This window comes from Mesoplodon densirostris, chromosome 9 (genome assembly GCF_025265405.1).
Source record: "Mesoplodon densirostris isolate mMesDen1 chromosome 9, mMesDen1 primary haplotype, whole genome shotgun sequence".
In the NCBI taxonomy this organism is placed as follows: Eukaryota; Metazoa; Chordata; class Mammalia; order Artiodactyla; family Ziphiidae; genus Mesoplodon; species Mesoplodon densirostris.
Genome location: NC_082669.1, coordinates 68,834,622 through 68,855,021, shown reverse-complemented (window position 1 = coordinate 68,855,021; position 20,400 = coordinate 68,834,622). Strand labels below are relative to the sequence as shown.

The following is a 20,400-nucleotide window of genomic DNA, read 5'->3' as shown; positions in this document are numbered from 1 at the left end:
GCTTGAAGTTCCCTCTAGTTTTTGACAGTTCTAAAGAACAAACTCTTCTAAATAGGTTACCCATAGGAGTTCTTTTTCAGGTTAAAGTACTACATTACATACTGTCCGTGCTATACTATAATTCACTTCCAGCAGAAGAGGAGACCCATTTTAATAATTTAATTTCCAATTTGGGGCACATAGACTTAATTTTTTTTATTTCCAATGCTGTACATGTTTGAGGTTGCTTTAATTTCATTTCATAGGCCACTTGAATGACTATGAAAAAGGTTATAAAAGAAATTTTAGGTTCCGTGGGTCCATCAGATGACATGACTTCTTGTTAATTGTCAATACTGGTATAAGTCTGTGGCCTGCTAATTCTTCTTTGTAAGACATAATATTGCATTTTTCCCTTCTGACTTTGCCAGAATGTATAGACGAACATCAAACATGGTTGGACTGAGCTACCCACCAGCTGTTATTGAAGCATTAAAGGTAATACCAATAAAAAGGTCTTACAGTGTTCAAGGTACCTTATAAAAAGTACAGTTAAATTTCTTGTTAGAAAATGAGAAATTTTCATTTACAATTCTATTTACAGTTTTCCTAGTCATTCCTGACTTCTTTCCTTCATTATCTGTTTGCTATTCATTCTAACAGTATCACTATCTTTTCAGCCTTTGTACTGCCAAATTTTTTAAAAATTGAACTCTGTTTGGTTTCATTTCTTTCTACTCTCTTGGAGTAGTTTAGTGATCTGTATAGCGATCTGGCATTATGAGACTCAGTCTGACTTTGGCCATAGGAGATCAAATTTGTACTGGTTATAAATATTCAACATTAAGAGGATCTTTGGTGATTATAATTCTACCATTATCTGCTTACCTGCTCTATATCCATTTTATAGATGAAGAAACTAAGACTCAGTGAGACTAAAAAACAAAAAAAAGACACAGAGACAGAACTGAGGTTTGATACCAGAGTTCCAAGCACATAGTAAGCTAAGCTCTCAGTAACATATTACTGCATGAAAGTATGTCCCCCAGAGCCCTTGTCCTCTTCATATATCCTACTGTTTTCCCAAGTCCCTCACTGAGCCCAGAAGTTCCATGGGAAGTCACACAGATGCTTGAGTTTAAAGGGGCTAAATACTGCAAGATGAGTCCCAATCAGGCAAGCTCTTGGAATTGTATAGAGTATCTCTAAGAGCCCCCAAGTAGATGTATTCCTGTAGAAGTGTGTTCATTCAGACCCATTGGTCTAAGGATATCCCAGCTGTGCTGAAGCTGATTTGACTTCTGGATTTGAAGGAGGGGCTGTGCTAAGGTTCAGGATCACAGAGCTGGTTGACATTGCCTGGTGCCTACACAGGGAGTTGTGTCAACTTGCTCAGGGGCATCCCAGCATTCCGACTCTTCTTAAAGCTATTTTAGTCTTTCTCTGAAACCTGAAAAGTGTGTTCCTGATGAAATTTTCAGAAGATAATTTAAATTCCCTTTTCACAGAATCAGAGGTGGGAGTGCTTCTTGATCAATTTAATGTCAAGAGAGGGCCCTTGAGGGTCATTTTGATTTTGTATTTCATAGTCCCTTTCGCTTGACTCAGAGACATTCACTAGCTGAATTTGGGAGACCCTATATATTCAGATCCTCAGTTCTCCATTTTATGTTTCTTCTTAAGTCATCTAGGACAGCAGTCCCCAAACTTTTTGGCACCAGGGACCAGTTTCATGGAAGACATTTTTACACGGACGGGGGGCAGGGTGGGGAGGGTGGTAATGCGAACGATGGGGAGCGATGGGGAGCGGCAGATGAAGCTTTGCTCGCTTGCCCGCTGCTCAACTCCTGCTGTGCAGCCCGGTTCCTAACAGGCCGCAGACTGGTACCAGTCAGAGGCTGGGGGGTTGGAGACCCCTGATCTAGGACAGGTAGGATGCTCAGGAAGGAAACAGCAAGAAGACACATGTTTTCTCTCCCTCCGCTTCAACCCCCACTCTAATGCCCAATAAATTATTGTGTAATTTACAGCAGTTTCCCATTTAATCTGTGAAATCACTTCATGAGATCTGATGTTTCATAACACCCACTATGAAGTTGCATTGATTTTCATAATTGAACCCGAAACATTCAGTGAAAATCTTGGGAACATTAAAAGCATCTTTTTTTTTTTTTTTTTTTTTTCCCGGTACGCGGGCCTCTTACTGTTGTGGCCTCTCCCGTTGCGGAGCACAGGCTCCGGACGCGCAGGCTCAGCAGCCATGGCTCATGGGCCCAGCCGCTCCGCGGCATGTGGGATCTTCCCGGACCAGGGCACGAACCCGTATCCCCTGCATCGGCAGGCGGACTCTCAACCACTGCGCCACCAGGGAAGCCCTAAAAGCATCTTTTATCCTTAATTTCTTCCTTTATCATGAACATAAATACAGGTGGTTATACCAGTGCTAAGAAATTTATGAAAATATTTCTTCCAAATTGGAGCATCTTTTCTATGCAGAATAATTGAAGAAATGTGGAATAACCTGTGATGTGCATGAATTGTTGTTTTATGCTTAGGGAAAAGTAATTCTCAGAGGCACACATGTTGTCTTTCTGAGGGGAACGTTACCTTGATGATTCAGACAAAAAGTAAATACTAACTCTCTGAATTGCTGTCCTTCTCCACACTATTGCTGATGTGTACAGAAGGCTAAAGCTGTTGTTTCTCTTGGTTGTATGCTCTGTTTACTGCAGAAGTTCAAGACCTTTTTACAATGTAATATTTTTCTGCATCCCTAGACTCCAGTTTTATTTTCAGTGGATTGGAGGTAAATTGGAGATATGACATAGATTCTTTTTTTACATAGTGCCTATTAGAAAAAGGTTACTTTCACTCCAGTGCCAGCAATTTATATGGAATCACTATTGTTTTCTTCTATTACAGAAAATTTCCCTAAAGCCTGAGAGAATACAAGTCTATAAAATAATCATCATGCTACTGTCATGTTAACCTTTGTGATTAATGTAAGAACATGGCATAAAATAACATTTAAGTAAAGAGAATACTTCACCACCACCAATTCCTAAATTTTAAATATGTTGCAGTTTTGTTCTTTTTATTTGTTTCCATGCAATGAATACTCACTTCTAATTTGGGGTGTTTTATCTCTAACCTTCTAAGGTGGGGTTATTGGAAATGTAGAATTGTGCTGTTCTTTAGAAGGGCATCTGTTGTGTGACTCAGGAAGAGACACTCTGGACAGACTCCAGGTTTAAAGCGGGAGGAAATGAGGAGGTTCAGGCTTTCTTCACTTTAGACTAATAGTAAATTCATGCAGTGTTTCCACAGGAATGGTGCTTGGGCCAAATTTGCTAAGAAAGGAAGAATAGTTTAAGGTGCTTGTTAAAATGCAGATTCCAGGCCACAAGCCAGGATTCTGCAGAGCCCTCCACCAGGGAATCGACATTTTTTTCTGAGTACCCCCAGGTGGTTCTAAAGAACACTGAAATTTGAGAATCACAGCTAAGTCTTCCCAAAAATGAGGGGCTGGAGTGAATGTCTATCTCACTGTCTGTATTTACTCATCCTTCTGTTTCTCTAAGACTTAATATTCAGAATAAATCTTGACTTTTTACTATGATAATCTCTTGATTTCCAGTGTTAGAGAGCTCTTCTCTTTTTCAGTCATTCCAGTGAAGAGGATTAAAAATTGTCAGATATGACAAAGGGTTTTCCTATCTACTGAGTTGTCAGTGGACTTTTCTTTAGGACTATTGGCTAGACAGTGGCTGTCATGACAATGCCAATTACAGTAGCCAAGGTGAAGCTTTAGGTCTTGGATTAATCTTAAATGACCCCACTGTCTATGGCCTAGGCCCTATTGGGGTATTTAGGGCATGAGGCTTGGGTCACAGCATGTATTCATTGAGTTTACAATGTCATCTGTCAGTAATGGTATCACCAAGGGGTGTCAGTGGGGTTATTACCTGGTTCTGCTACCAGTTGGCATTAGACACTTCATTTCATCTCTCTGAGGTTGCCATCTGTGAAACTGGGGAAAGTGATGCCTGTTTCTAGAGTTGTGAGGGTTTGCAAATGTGTATCAACACTTCCCACTGTGCCTGGCACAGAAAATGTCCTTAATACTTGTAGCTATTTCTTTAGTTATTATAATGGAGGAGAAATTATTGAAGGCTGAGGTGTGGTTACCACTAAGTGTGAATTGAAACAATCTATTTGAAACCCTTTTGGAAATATTTGGTTTCACCTGTATACAATTTGGTTTTCCTGTGCCCTGGCATCCATGAGAGAGGCTGTTCATGGTCTTGGGGTGATCTTGATGGTTGGGATATTGGGAGAGGGACAGGATTGGGATGGATAGATGATGTTGGAATGCAGTGAGGGCTGAGGTGGGAGTCACTGGGTCCAGCAGTTCCTGAGAGCCAAGGTCTCTTCCAGGGGACCATCTGACACCTAGCCTGAACTCAATGTGGTCTCATATGGGTCCATATTGTCACACTCATGGCAGCACACTTTCCTTAGCCACTGAAAGGGAGACTCTTGGTATACTGAGAAACCAAATACTATTGCTTTAATTATTGCTTAAACACACCTTTGTTCATAACACCCACAAGTAGCTAGTTATAAGTCAAAGACACATCAGGCAATGTTTACATATATTTTAGAGTCGCTATTTATGGACAGATAAGGCTTTGAACTTCAGGAGTGGTGTGTGAGGAGTGTGTTCAGCTTAGCCCTTAGTTTTACTTTTTCAGTAAAGTGACTTACAGATTTGAGGGCTCAGTCCCCAGATCAGTGACTCCAGAAGTGGTAGCATTTTTCCATCCCGTGAAATGAGGGCTCTCTCCTTGGTTTCAGCTCAGCAGTCTGGATTGTTGAGGTGACACATTACTTTGTGATATACATCATGCATGTTTCTGAACACTTTTAAGTGGGTTAGCATTCTCAATGGTGGACTAAGAGGAAGTCAGTAGATAGTATCATGGGGCTTGGGAGAAGTTTAGAGTAGGGAACACCCTAGGTTATTGTGAAATCAATTAAAATTTTGGAATTCGGCAGAGATAATAGAAGGTTAATGGAAAGAGCCTGAGTTTAGGCATCAGTTGAACATGTGTTCGTGTTTTGTCCCTAGCACTGGCTTGCCATGGGTCTTAGGGAAATTAGGTAACTTCTCAGTTTTCTCATCTGTAAGATGTGACTGATCATACCTACCACTTAGAGTTGTCTTCAGGAAAGATTACATGTTTATCACTGATCAGAATGCCTAGCATATGGTAGGTACCTAATAAATTAGAGCTATTGTTATTACTAATAAAACTATTGAATATTGCATCAGTAAATGCTATGTAGGACTGCCATATTGGAAACAGTTTGAGAGTGGAAAGGGTATTAGAGTCTTAGGCTGTAAATACCTAGGTGAGTGCTGTGGGCTAACTCCAAAGTAGGGAGATTAGTAGCTGTGTAAGTGGCTACCAACTAATGAATTATTTCTCTCCATCCTCTCCTGTAGGATGTGGACAAGTGGTCCTTTAATGTCTTTTCCCTCAATGAAGCCAGCGGGGATCATGCACTGAAATTCATTTTCTATGAATTACTCACACGCTATGATCTGATCAGCCGTTTCAAGGTCAGTGTCTAATTAAAAAAAAAAACTGCACACATTTGTCCATCCTTGCATGATTTTGGGGCTAAGACCAAGAGAATCCTTTTAATGTAGACTGAAAACTCTCTGGGGTGACTTGGGAAGCATCATCTGGACAGCCACTGCCATGAACTCCTCTGTGGTGGGAACTTTTCATTACTCCCTTGTCTGGTGGGCTCATCAGCAGGGGAGAGGCTGGAGCTGCCCATTTAGATCCCAGTCATCCTAGAAGTATGGCTGGAAGCCTGAACCAGCAGAGATCCCCCGCCGGCTCTGCCCACAGATCTCATTTCAGTGAGACTTCGTGTGCTAATGACCACCACCAGCAAGGAGACAGGAATGGAGACAGAGTGCCCGTCTGTTATCTCCAGAAACTTCTCTTTTGGCCACTTGGCTCAAATTCACACAGATATTCTCACTTATCATCTGTGACAGATCATTGGTATTTCCCAGCCATTCATGCTTCAAATTAATTCTTCACCTTTAAGTAAAGAGCATGAATCGATTCCAGTGTTCCACCTCCTCGGCCTTCTAATTCCACAGACTCTGGGGGTGGGGTCTGGTTCTCTAGAGAACTTGAGCATCATCTGCTGGCATCTGTCATATCTTGCCAGTTACATTTCTCTCATCATATGGATGAGTCTCCGGAAAATGCAGGTCTTTTTCTGTATAACATATTGATTTCTCTGGTCAGCATGGTTCTTTATCACTTTCCTAAGGAGTGCACATTTTGGGATATCTTTCTTACATAGCCATAAGCACTTTATGGCAATGGTCCTTAATTTCTTTTGCATCAGAAACCTGCTTGAAGAGCCGATGGCTCCTCAAGACCTCAGAAGAAAGTTCCCGTGCATATGCACACACCTTTACCTAGCATTTCAGTGGCTCATAGATCTCCAAAGAACAGCCCAAAGAACCGAGGTTCATTGGATCTTCATTTTTTAAAATGATAATGAATTAATCTCTCACATCTAAAAGGCTATATTTAAATTTTAAAAATCCACAAATAGTAAATATGGAACAATGTGCCCAAGGAAGAACATAGTGTGGATTCTCATGAAGCACTGTAGTAGTATTTTCCTCATTTTTTCTTATGAATGTGATTTCTAGTCTCCTGGAACATACACTCTCTCCTTTTCCCCCAGTCTTGTAATTGATAATTTACCCCAAGCCAAGGAACTGATCCAGAAAACTATACAATGAATGTTTTCCGAGTCTCCTTATTTTGTACAGGCATTCTGCACTTGCTTACTTTCTGCCAAATAGGAAACGAAGGTGTGTGTGTTACACATATTTGAGACAGAAAGCGGCTAGGATAACTGGAAGTATTTTTCCAAATTGCAAGGCACCAATAATAAATTGCCAAGTAATAAACACAAGAACACAGCTTGTTTCTGTTATAGAACAGACTATCACTTGTGTTTTGGTTTTTTTTTTTTCTCAGCTGTCCAGTGTATACATCACTCCTTCTAAAGGGTGCAGTTTTCAGAAGGCGGCAGCTTGTGTTTGTCTGCAGTCATTTTATAGCTTAAGATCTTTGTGTACTTATGTTTTCCCACAAGTAAATGAGATGCTGCATACTATGTGTTCATTTATTTCTCAGGAAATAAAGACTTGAGCCTTTGCCTGAGAAATAAATGAGCACCTACCTTTTTGCCCTCAATGTCCTTGAGATGATCCTGTGTCATTACCCTGGGCCTCTGAACTGGAGAACAAAGAACAATTTGCAGGGTGGATCAGGGGCGTCCAGTTAGATTTTCAAATTATCCAATACTTTGTTCAGTGACTTTTATTAACTTAGAAAAGTTCTAATGTCCTCATATGATATCTTACGCCTTCAGAAAGAGGCAGCTAGAGTACCTTAGACTTTTGCATCGTCACTCAAAGCTGCTAAATCACTAGCTAATTAACCTTGCCGCTCTCTTTCAGATCCCCATTTCTGCACTTGTCTCATTTGTGGAGGCCCTGGAAGTAGGATACAGCAAGCACAAAAACCCTTACCACAATTTGATGCACGCTGCCGACGTTACACAGACTGTGCATTACCTCCTCTATAAGACAGGAGTAGCAGTAAGTACAGATAGAAACTCTTAGATTACACAAAAGATGTGATAATTTTTTTTGAATTGGAGGCTGTTTCTATTCTGATGAGGTTGAACCCACAAGAAGTGCATTGTTTCATGGACTGCCTGTTCCCCAGTAATTATCTAACCAATCATGGAAAGTCTTGGGGTTCCTTATTGCCTTTGAATTTTTCTCCATCTTGGACTTGATGAAAGAAATATCTGGTAGTGCCTTGTATCCTTACTAGGCTATGGCCAAGTTAAATATAATTTCTATAACTAAATATGTATTTCCAGGTATGGAGAGTGGTACTATTAATCTCTTGCTATGGTCAGTTACAATGATAACCATGCATATTGAAATTATATTGAGTATACTTGGGAACCATGCTATACACAGTTAGCTTTTGGTTTAAACCAGTAGATCTTTTTCACAAGGACTCTGTTTATTTTCATTTATATGCATTTGATTTTTTTGAACCTAAGGATTAGTCTTTACCTCCAACCATTTGGAATTTTCTTGCTTGTTTTGAACGTTTTAGCTCTTTAGATATTTTTGAATCTCTGTTCTATAATTCATTGCATTAACAGACCTACTCAACTTGGTTATCTGTGCCTTTGCCTTCTTTACCTTAATATAAGCCATTCACTTTAAATGTATAGCTGTTAGTGACAAACAGCTAGGTCTCTATAGTAAATAGACACTGTGACTTTTTACTTTGAAATCTTCTGAATTGACATGGAGATAGACATTTTTGGGGGGTGTGGTTATTAATTAACCCATAAACCCAGTACACATTTGTTATCTTTTTCTGCTAGGGTGTGTTGAGAGGCTTGGTCTAATATCTCATATTAAATATGGAATAAAGTGGGAGGAGTGTGGGCTCTAGAGCTAGATATAGTTGCATATAAATCCTTGCATAATTACTTATTAGATTTTGTGATCTATGATAAATTGCTTGAATCTCTGAGTCAGGATTTCCTCATTTCTAAAATAGTGAAAAATACTCTGTCTGTAAAAGTACTGTGTTGGTTAGGAATAAAGTATCAAAAGTATGAAATGCTGTGTCTCATAAAGGAAGCTCAACAGTTAGGAAGTGTTGTTATTAAAGATTTCCCCCAAACCTCTCAGCAGTTTTCATTTTTTCCTTATTGTAAAGCTGATTTCTTAAAAATATTGCTTAAAGAGCTGTTTTTTAAATTTTAGAAACACTACATAGGAAACCTGTTTAATATGATAGTTTTGCCCAAAATTTAGAGCACACGTCATAGTTAATGGTGGTTCAGTAAAAGCATGGAGCAAAACAGGGATGCTGATATTAATATTGCTAGTGAGCATTTTTCTGGAGATCTCAGGCAGTGCAATATGGTATCTACAAAAGTTGAAGAAGCATCCTATGAAAATAATTTGATCATCTCCTTTAAAAAACAACAAAAAAAGCCAACTATAAATTATTAGATCATATAAAAGGCCTCAATAAGATATGGATAAAATAGCTGTCTTATACACGGGAAATTAACAAGTATAGTAGAAAGACATGCATTCCCAACAGTTATTAAAAAATCTATAAATTACCCATGAAGAACTTCAAAATTAATGAAAAGGAGACTGTAAAATTAAATTAAGGGTACAAAAATAATGTTTAGGGCTTCCCTGGTGGCGCAGTGGTTGAGAGTCCACCTGCCGATTCAGGGGACACGGGTTCGTGCCCCGGTCCGGGAAGATCCCACATGCCGTGGAGCAGCTAGGCCCATGAGCCATGGATGCTGAGCCTGTGCATCCGGAGCCTGTGCTCTGCAACGGGAGAGGCCACAACAGTGAGAGGCCCACGTACCGCAAAAAAAAAATAATAATAATAATAATAATGTTTAAATAAGTGAAGAAATACACCATGTTTTTAATGGAAAATCTCAGTATTAAATAGATGTCAATTTTCCTCAAAGTATTGTTTATAGATTCAAAGCAATACCAATAAAAATTCTAGTAGGATTTAACATGAAACATGATAAGCTGAGTCTAAAATTTATGTAAAATAGATATTTAACAACCTTAGAAAAAACAGTTTTGAAAAAGACAATGTGTGTGGTGGGGTAGTTCTTACTCTACTAGATGTTAAAATATCTGCTGAAGCTATAGTAATAAAAACAGTGTGGCATTTGTGCAAAAATAGACAAATGTATCAATGGAATTGAGTGGAATTTAAAAAACTGAACCCAAATATTTATTGAACACTTTTTATGTGCCAGGTACTTCTTTACAGGATGGAGATACATTGGTGCTCTTACAGAACGTGCATTCTAGTGAGAGGTTACAGATAGAACACAAATGAAAAAGTAAACAAGAAAATATCACTAGTGTTCTGCAGAGTATTAAAATAGGGCACCCACATAGGGAAAACTGGGAGTTTTATTATATAGTCAGGAAAGGCACCTTTCCAGAAGTAATGTTTAATCTGAGACAGTTGTGATTTTAGGCTTGAGCCATGCTAAGAACTGAGGAAGGTATGCCAGCAGAATTAGTGCAGTATTAGTACAATGTCCCTCATGACTAGAGGGAGTGAAAATGTATACACTTTCATTTATAAAATAAGCCATGGGGATGTAATGTACAGTATAGTGACTATAGTTAATAATACTGTATTGTGGATTTGAAAGTTGCATAGAGAGTAGATCTTAAAAGTTCTCATCACAAGAAAAAAAATTCTATAACTGTGTGTGGTGTGGAGACTTACCGTGGTGATCATCTTGCAATATGTACAAATATTGAATCACTGTGTTGTACATCTGAAACTAATGTAATGTTGTATGTCAGTTATACCTCAACTTAAAAAAAAAAAAAAAAAAAGTCCCTCGTGAGAGAGCAGCTTTGCTACATTCGAGGAGCAGTAATAAGGCAAGCACATGAAGGGGACAGAGGTTCAAGATAAAGTTGGAGGAGAAAATGGGAGTCAGACCAGGTCAGCTTTGTAGGCCTGGGTAATGAGTTCCAGTGTTATTCTAAGTACAGTGTGAGGCAACTAAAGGGTTTTGACAATGGAATGAGATGATCTGATAAAGACTAGACAAGGATTACTGTGGAGAATGGATCTTGAGGTGGCTTGTTAGAAGAGATACTGGTGAGATAATGGTAGTTTGGACTAGGAAGGACATTGCTGGGATATAGAGACCAAAAGTTCTATTTCTGAGGTAGAGTTAAAAGAATTGGGTGGTGAATAGGATTTGGAACACTAAGGAGAGGAATCAAGAGGACATCTTAGATTTTTGGGTTTGATAAACAGGGTTGATGAGAGAACCTGGTAGCAAAGCAAGCTTTAGGGGAAGGGAAGTCAAGAGTTTTGATTCAGACATGTTGAGTTTAAGATCCTTATTAGATATCATTGTGGAGATGTCAAGCAGGAAGAAAACTAAGGAGTCTAGAGTTCTGGAGAAGGGTCAGGGAAGGACATGGAGATTAAGCATTCAGGGGCATATCAATATTATTTAAGAACATGGAACCAGATGACGTGATATAAAGAGACGGCATAAATAGAAAAGTAGAGGGGCTCTGAAGTGAGTCTTGGAGCAGTTCTAAAGTTTAAAATGAGGGTAAAGAATTAGAGCCAACAATAATAACTAAAAAAGTATGGCCAGTAACATTGGACAAAACCCAAGAGAGTGTGGGGTTATGGACACCAAGGAAAGAAAGTGCTCCAAAGAAAACTGTGACTTATGCGGGACATACTGAAAGGTCTAGTGGGATGAGGACAGAGAAGTGACCACTGCCTTTGGTAACATGGAAGTCATTGGTGCCCTTGTCATGACCAGTCCCAGTAGTTTGGTGGGGATGGAACATGGACTGGAGTATAAGGACAGAATCGCAGGTGAGAAGGTGAGGATACGTCTATAGAAAACAATATTAGAGGGAAAATTACTCAGTTCAAAAAATGTTTTGGGGACAGTTCATTTGGAAAAAACATACTGTTTTTGTCCTACTTGAAATCATTCACCAAATATCAGACAAATGAATTAAAGATGTGAGCATAAAATTTTGATTATATTAGAAGAAGATATGAGGATATGTGTATAGGCTTGAAAAAGGAAATCCTTAAATAAGCCTCAAAACATGAGTTATATAACAAAATATTGATTATTTTGAGTACATGGAAATTAAAGCCTTCTGTAGAATAAAAAAAAATCACCATAATGAAGTAAGTACTTGAGGAAAATGCATAGAGAGCAAGGATTAAGATCCAGATTACATAAATAAATCAAAAAGAAAATGGCACAAATTCCATGGAAAAATAGGAGGAAACACATTGACAGAGTTAAGATTCTCCTATCGTAAAGTCTCTGGCATGGGCTGAATTTTGTTCCCCCTCCCTCAAATTTATGTGGTGAAGTCCTAATCTCCAGTGCCTCAGAATGTGACTATATTTGGAGATAGAGCCTTTAAAGAGATAATTCAGGTAAAATAAGGTCTTATGGGTGGGCCCTAAACCAATATGATTGGTGTCCTTATAAGAAGAAGGGATTAGGACACAGACATGCATGTGTACTGAGGAAAGACCTTGTGAGGATACAGAGAAAAGGTGGCCCTCTGCAAGCTGGGAAGTGAGCTGTCACCACAAACCAACCCTCCTAAAACCTTGATCTTGGACTACTAGCCTCCAGAACTCTGAGAAAATAAATTTCTGTTGTTTAAGCTGCCTAGTCTGTGTCATTTTGTTATGGCAGTTCTAGCAAACTAATACAGTAGCAGAGCCAGGATTTGGTTTCAGTCTAATATTTAAATATAAAATATAAAAGTTTAAATATTTAGCCATGCTTCTGCAATGCTGGTGGCAAAAAAGGACCCCTTATATTCTTACACCTCAGTATCCTCATGTGGTACTTCAAAGTACTGTGGTAAGGATCAAAATGGATGTGAAAATGTACTTTGAAATCATCTGTTTGACATATCTTTAGTTAATACCTACTGTGTACATTGTACTTTGGAGATATAAAGGTGAATCATACACAGCCTTTTTACCCCCTAGAAAAACTCTCAAGTCTTTATACTAATGCAAGTTATCATTACATAGATGTTATATCATAGCAGCCAATGATCATGATGTACTGCATACTATTCTTAAATGAGCTCATTTGCCATTGAATTTTCATTATCAATTCAGGCCATATTCAGAATAATTCTTAAATATAGAAACTACTTCCCACCCACTCTTGGAAACGCAGCTCAAAACAAGCTTCTTTCATTGCAAGCTTACGAAAACAGTAGGAAGCATTCTGATGAATGGAGAACATATTGTTACACTAACCTTTCATTACAAACCAAGAGGGGGAAAATGCTGGAGAGCATTTCAGCTTTATAAACTGTAAGACACATAGGGAATAAAAATATCCCATTGATAAAGTGGTGCCTGGGCTTCAACATCAACAGTATTACTCATTGTAATCTGTTTATATTACTCATTATTGCTTAGCTAAGATGCCTAGGAGATGCTTGAATCTTTTCATAATGATTTTGCTCACGTCTAAGAGAAAATCCTTGAACAGAATTAGATTGAAGAGTTGTTGATTGAATAGATATGAATCACACTCTGAGCTCCAGTCTGCTTTTGAGTTAGGTCAAAAGATTCCAGACTCCAAACCTGTCCTCTGGCCCTTTCATTGCTTTTATCAGGAAAGGTGCTGTTAATTTTCCCTTTGCTTATTTTTTTTTAGAAGGGAGAAGCTGTATATCTTATTCTTTTGATCATATATGACATCATTGTATTTACAAGGGAAACACTAAGGACATCTATCTAAATGGCATCTTGGTGCTAAGTAATTTTATAAAGGTTGTGGTCAGTAGAATTTTGGCCCCCATGACCTTTGCCCTCTGATGTCACACTTGTGAATAAGTTACATGAGATGGCAAAAGGGATTCTGCAGATACAGAAGGTTGCTAATCAGGGGGCCTTAAACTAGGGAGATTATGCTGGATTCTTCAGGTGGGCCCAGTGTAATCACATGAGTCCTTAAAAGTCAAGAGATGTGACAGAAGAAGGGTGAGCAGGACTCAATCAGCTGTTGCTTGAAGATGGAGGACCCAAGTGGAAAGCATGAGAAGGAGATGAATTCTGCCAGTACCCTGAGTGCACCTGGAAGCAGATTTTCCACAGAGCTTCTGGGAGGAACACAGCCTGCCAACACCTTGGTTTCAGCCTTGTGAGGTCCTCACCAGAAAATCCAGCCTCATGGTGCTGGCTTCTGACCTACAGAACCGTGTGCCAGTAAATGGGAGTGTGTGCTTTACATTCATGGTAATCTGTTAAGGGAGCAATAGAAAACCAATAAGAGTTGGAAACAGATTACTAAAGAAACTCTATCATTTACCTATCGAAGTCAGAACTTGCTAATAATGTCTCCACTAGCAATGGGGAATTATCCGTGTCTTTTCCTTCAGGTTTTCACTGCCCCCCACGTGTCCCCCCTAACCCACATACATGCACAGCTTGCTCTCCTGAGTCCTACACAGCAGAATTCAAAGTCTACCTTTACCAGTTGTCAAGGTATCCCTGTCATTGAATTAGCTGTGACACTCATATTTTGTAGGTAGGGAAATTCTGGATAGGATCTGTGACTTGTACTTGTCACAGTTTGATAAATCTTGAATAAAATTGTCACAGGACTTAGATTTCTGACATTTTATGGATGGTCATAAAACCTTCGGGGTTCATAGTAATAATGAATTTGGAAAAGGCAAGGAAATCTGAGCTATATTAAAATATTAAATCCCATTTCCCTCAAAATAGCTTCTCCCACTTTCTCTGTTTCTATTAATCCTGCCATCTAATGCCACCCACCATTTTTTCTTTCCGCTCAGGCTAGGAATGTCACGGTCATCTTGAATGCATTGTTTTCTTTGACTGCAGCCTCTTCCTGCCCCTCTGCATTCAGTGAACTGCTCAGCTCTAAGGATTCTACCTCCATACTGTCTGTACATTCTATAAGGACTTTCCAATCCAAAAGTTCAGCTCTTATTTCTTTCCTTTCTGCTCTCAGCTCTTCTTTCTCCCTTTCAGTGGCATGCTGACCATATTACTCTCTTGCATGTAAACTTCACTGCCTAATGAACCTGGTTTGTGTTCCTTTGGCTTTTAATGCCTGTCATCATAGGGCCCTAATCAACCCTCATTCCTGCTCCACTAAAGGGAATCATTTCCTTACTGGTGATGAATCAGCTTTTGCCACTGGGACTTGCTTCATTGTTCATTCTGAAAATGCCTAATTCCATTCTTGCTCAGTCCAATCTTCATTACGGTTTTATTGTTTGTTCATTTAATCATTTGTTGATTCTGGTTTGTTAGAAGTAAGTTACACTTAAGATAGGATTTTATCAGTATATTTGGATAAGGACAGGAGTTACACTGCTGTTTGTGAGAACTGTGATTATGTAATTACTTAGACACTTTCTGCTGGCTGGGCTGATGCTCTGTGATTCAGATTTATTTAGATGGTACACTGTCTCCCATTCATGATCTTATTTTAACATGTTAAATTAACTTGGCATGAACTTGGAGAAAGAGATACATTGGTACTTGGGAGTGGGTAGAGGGAGTTGGGGCAGATGGGTGGGGACAGGGCGTTGGGGAAGAAAAGAAAGACATTGCCAAAATGAGAAAAGTACATATGAATGGAAAATATCAAGAAAATTTGTAATATAAAATCATACCTATGTAATTTTATGAAGAATTGAGTAAACACATGAACAACGACCCAAAGGAAATGTGACTTAAAAATTATAAGTAAGAATTCTGGAGTCAGAGGGTGTGGCTTGTCTCAGGACTAGCTCTGAGACCTTGGGTAAGTTACTGAACCTCTCCCAGCCTCAGTTTTCTCATCTATGAAACGTGGATGACAGAGTACCTACCTTTATGGACTTGTATGTATTGTATGAGTTTCTATGTATAAATAAGCCGACACAAAGTGAGCTCCCGTAAGTGTTAACCCTGATGAGGATGATTTCCTTTGCTGCTTTCAGACGAGTTTTTCAGTTTTCTTGCAGTCTGCACTTATTTACCCATCTCTTTTTTATTTAATTCTGTTGACTTTTCATCTTATTCTGTTTTCTCCTTGTGTCTTTCTGCTCCTAGTAGTACATCAATTTGTATTTTGCAACGTATTATCAAGGATTCCAAAACGTTTCCTGACATTTCATGCTGGATTCTGCTAGAAATCATTTTTGTTTGTTTGTTTGTTTTTGTTTTACATTTTCATAACATTTTAACACTTAATAGAAACTAGGTACAATAATTTTTTTATTGTATCTTACATAAGATAGCCACTACAGAAATTTACATACGTAAGAAGTAAGATGGATGGTTAGGGAGGGCCCAGTCTGTGAGCTATTTTCTCAGAGGCTATAGGTCAGAGTTCATTGAGGGGAGGGGCTTCAGATTACCCAATTAGGTGAGAGGTGAGGAAAGGCTAAAACACAGGCTGCTAGACAGTTATCCAGTCATTGGGTCCATCAATGTCCCAAGACTTGGGAAATAGCATTACAGAAATCTCTCTCCCCTTAAGTAAGCACAGTCCCAAATACTCTCAATCCCAGCAGCTCTGACAGGAATCACCTATCTCTCTTCCTTGCCTAGAGTGGGAAGACATCCACAACTTTTAGACACTATTGGTCCCTTCCCCCAACATTTAGTTTTGACTGTAGCACTTGATAACCCAGAAGAAAAACAAGGTAGTCTGGGTTGTCCTTTAGTGAGAGATGGTCAGAAAGAATTCTGTTTAAAGAATTTGAAATACAAATCCTCCGAAGTCACCTGGTTCCCAAGACAAACTATCAACTGACAGACGTGGCTTCTGGCTTCCCATCTGCAGTAGCCACTCTACTTTGAGGCAATGGCACAGAGGCTTTCTCAGAATGGAAGTCACTTTTTTAAATGTAGTTTTTTCCTGAGCTATTTCTGTGCTCATTCTTTCCTTAACTCTGAAGTCTTTTTTTCATAGGTTGTATGTAGTTTATTTATTTTTCCCTTAGCCATCTTCAAAGAAGGTAATAATTTCAGTAAGTTTCTTAGGTGAAGATGAAAATTAGTAATAATTGGAAAAAAGTTAAAGTGAGAATTATTAAAAATTGACCTGTTCATTTTTAAATCATTTTATTAACTTAAATCAAATAAATATATTTTATTCACTAATCTTTAATTCAGTACCCAGGCTGCTTTCTGAATTCTTCCAGTTTAGGTTCCCATGTTTGTCTTGCATTACCCCTGCTCCTGTCTAAGACTTCTAGTGTCATTTCTTTAAAAGGAAATGGGAACTTAATGATTCTCATGAAGAAAACTGAGTGCAGAATCTCCCTAAATTTTTATAATTGTTTTCTACTGTTTCCCAGTTGTCACATCTATTATGATACCAGTTCTTTTAGTGACTGTGTAAAGCATTGAACTTCTATGGACATAACTTTTTGTATTCACATTTTATTGGTTTAGGTTATATTTTATTACATAATTATAATAATAACTGCAATTTGTTAAAATTGGGTTTGGGATAAACCACACTGAAACTTGGAATCATTAACTCAACTAGTACAAAAGTAAGCAGGGATACCAAAGGGTGAGCTGAGAGTATGGAAGCTCCATCTTGTGGGCACTGAGCAGTGTGGTTTACAGAAGGGAGGGGAGGCATCAGTGAATCCATAGAGTCTCTGAAATGGAAGTCGGTTGAGGGAACTTCAAACACAGCTGTGGTTCTCAGACTCCAGTGTGTATCAGAATTATCTGGATGGCTTGGTAAAACACAGATTGGTGTGCTGCAACCCAGAGTTTCTGATCCAGTGGGACTGGGGTGGGGTTTTGCATTTCTAACAACTTTCCAGGTGATAACTAACACTGCGGTTCCAGGGAACACAATTTGAGGACCACTGAGCTACAGCCAGTTTTGGTGATGTGGATGGGGACAGGTCTCTTCAAACATCAGCTTGCACAAGGCAGAAGACCAGATGTTATCTTTCCATCTGTGTCTACCTATCCTCCTTCTAGTGGATAGGCATTAGGTTTTCTGTTACTCTTAGTTTTTGGTATTGTGTTGAAGCAAATTCTTTTTTTTTTCTCTGTCTACTTCGGAACTTCATTTGGAATTTGGGAGAGGATGCAATGAGGGCTGTAAAGTTTTCATGTTCATTGTTTTTTGCTTCTTTGAAAAAATAAAATAAAAACTACTAGTTAGCTCTTTCAACTGTGCTGGGCATGCTGTTTTCAAATCACACATCTTCCAGTCTTCCTACAGAAGGAAAAAACCCATTTCTGTCTGTCAGAAAATGTGTGTTTGGCAGTAGCTTGCCAGCTGCAGAGAGGAAAGGCAGCAATGGTGTGTTGTCAGCAAGCTGAAGACTTTGAGAAGGAGACAGATTATCTGATTGCTCTGTAATCTCCCTTTCAGAACTGGCTGACAGAGCTGGAGATCTTTGCTATAATCTTCTCAGCTGCCATCCATGACTATGAGCACACCGGAACCACCAACAATTTCCACATTCAGACCCGGTGAGGATGTTGAAACGTTTGGAGAAGAGGCGAGAGGGGGCAGGGATAGAGTGTTGAAGTCAGAGGGGTGCAGTCCCCTTTCTTTTGCATGGTGGCTCTATGTTGAGTTTCTGAAAAACAAATTATAAATAAGAGATTAGCCCAGTCAGCTTCAATCAAAACTTAAAGAAGCCATTTGCTCCTAATTCTCCTATGTTATTCACATTAAATATGGATATCCTTTTCTTCTCTATTATAATGCTAGCTATTTATGTATGTATGTACTATGCATACTCTACCCATTTCTAATAGGAGGTGGAACAGTTTCCATAAAGGTGCAGATACCGTGTAGACTAAATCACTGAGGACGGGCAAGGATTGGAGTGAGTCTGTTGACATTAACAATGGCAGAGCCATCTTACCCTCTTACCTCTGGAATTCTGGTGATGCTCTTCTCATCTTCCCTGATTTCATCTCTGCTCTGTTCAGTGCATATGTTACTCCCTCGCACAGGGCTTGGGGAGCTAGGTTGTCTCATGTAGGCCACTTTGCACCCTCCGTAAGGAACTTCACAGGTAGACACAAACCTCTGTGGGGGTATTAAATACAGGTCCAGTTGCCTGCCTCTGAACCTTTGACTGTAACAGGCATCACTAATTGATATTGGTATTTTTTTTCTTAACGAGCTGCAGATTTATCCTTAGTATTCGTCTTAGCACAGAATTCCAGGCAAGCAGTACAGTCAGCTGTCATTTCCATTTAGGATGAAACCTTATCTGCCTTCTCGGGGTCTAAGAACATAGCGTCTCTTAAGACAATGATGTGGAACTGGAGAGACTCTGACAGTAGGATTAATTGGGTCTTGAGGTAGGAATCAAAAGAAGCTAGAATTGGAAAAAGGTGGTGAGACACAGAGAAAGAATATAGTGGGGAGGGTTGAGAGTTTAAGGCTAAATAAATACTTGCTGATTTCACTTGAAAAAAGCAGGTGCGCACTCCAAATAGATTTGTGTTCGTTAAGTCATTCCATACATTATTTAACGAAGCCAGCACTTAATTATGGGGAACACGAAAGACGACAATATCAACAACATCATCTGATCTCTGCTCAGAAGGGGATTTCAGCAGAATGGAAGCGGACAAAAGGACCTAAGCCACATGCTTCATCTTCTGCCTCCTGCTTCCTCACAGAGTAGTTTTGGCTGCCGTGAAGCAGCCTTCTGTAGTTCTGTTGCAAGGTCTTTGAATACAGGGATTCCACAGAGCATCTCTGTTTAATGTGTATCTGCCAGTGGAACCTTTGCTCTGAGGAAGAGACAGCCGTGAATAGCACCTGCTGAAGGAAGAGAGGTGGGTGGAACAGAGTTGTACATGGATCTTGGCTGGAGACCAGTGTCAAAAGTAGTCACAACTTGGGCTTCCCTGGTGGCGCAGTGGTTGGGAGTCCGCCTGCCGATGCAGGGGACATGGGTTCGTGGCCCGGTCCGGGAAGATCCCACGTGCCGCGGAGCGGCTGGGCCCGTGAGCCATGGCCGCTGAGCCTGCGCGTCCGGAGCCTGTGCTCCGCAACGGTAGAGGCCACAACAGTGAGAGGCCCGCATACCCACCCCCCAAAAAAATAAAAATTAAAAAAAAAAAAAAAGTAGTCACAACTCAGGGGAAAATGGCTTAATTACAGGAGTTGGAAAATAGCTTAATGTCACAAAATACACATCAGTTGGTGCCTTACTTACTCAATGGATATAAGATTAGATCCTTCACCTCGGGATTTGCTTGTTTTGTGTTACGTCCATTGGAATGGAAAAATGCCAGAGGGTTCAGTTGAGCTTGCTTTGGAATGAAATTTAAACATTCGCCTTCTTTAAACTGAATTTTATCCAAAGCATCTCAGCCTGTGAGATCCCTGTTTAGGAAACTAAATCTGTGACCTGGTTCTTTGCCCTTTGATGGACAGACTGTTAAGCCTAACACTTTAAAGGTATGCTAAATATATCCCAAAGTTTGGCCGATGACAGGTGGAAGTTATCTTGGGGAGAAATGGCTCAACTGTCAGAGGACATTACCTTCATCCCAGCACTGCCACTTAGCCACTGTGGGGCTCTGTGAACTCTCACTTTATATCTCTGGGATTTAGCCTCCTTGATGAGAAATGAATAAGCTCTAACAATCTAAGGTTTCATTAAATTAAATATATTAAAATAGTATACTGCCCTATGTTTGGTGT

General features: G+C 39.5%; 1 protein-coding gene across 3 annotated transcripts in view; it reads left to right on the top strand.

The window, feature by feature from the left end:
• Nucleotides 1–20,400, top strand: part of PDE1C (phosphodiesterase 1C) — a 545,840-nt gene that overhangs the window by 437,567 nt on the left and 87,873 nt on the right. For all 3 annotated transcript variants that reach the window (XM_060107830.1, XM_060107831.1, XM_060107832.1), the window contains 4 exons: nt 411–477; nt 5,489–5,605; nt 7,550–7,690; nt 18,097–18,197. In XM_060107830.1, coding sequence (XP_059963813.1) covers nt 411–477; nt 5,489–5,605; nt 7,550–7,690; nt 18,097–18,197 — 426 coding nt within the window. The remainder of the gene's footprint in view (nt 1–410; nt 478–5,488; nt 5,606–7,549; nt 7,691–18,096; nt 18,198–20,400) is intronic.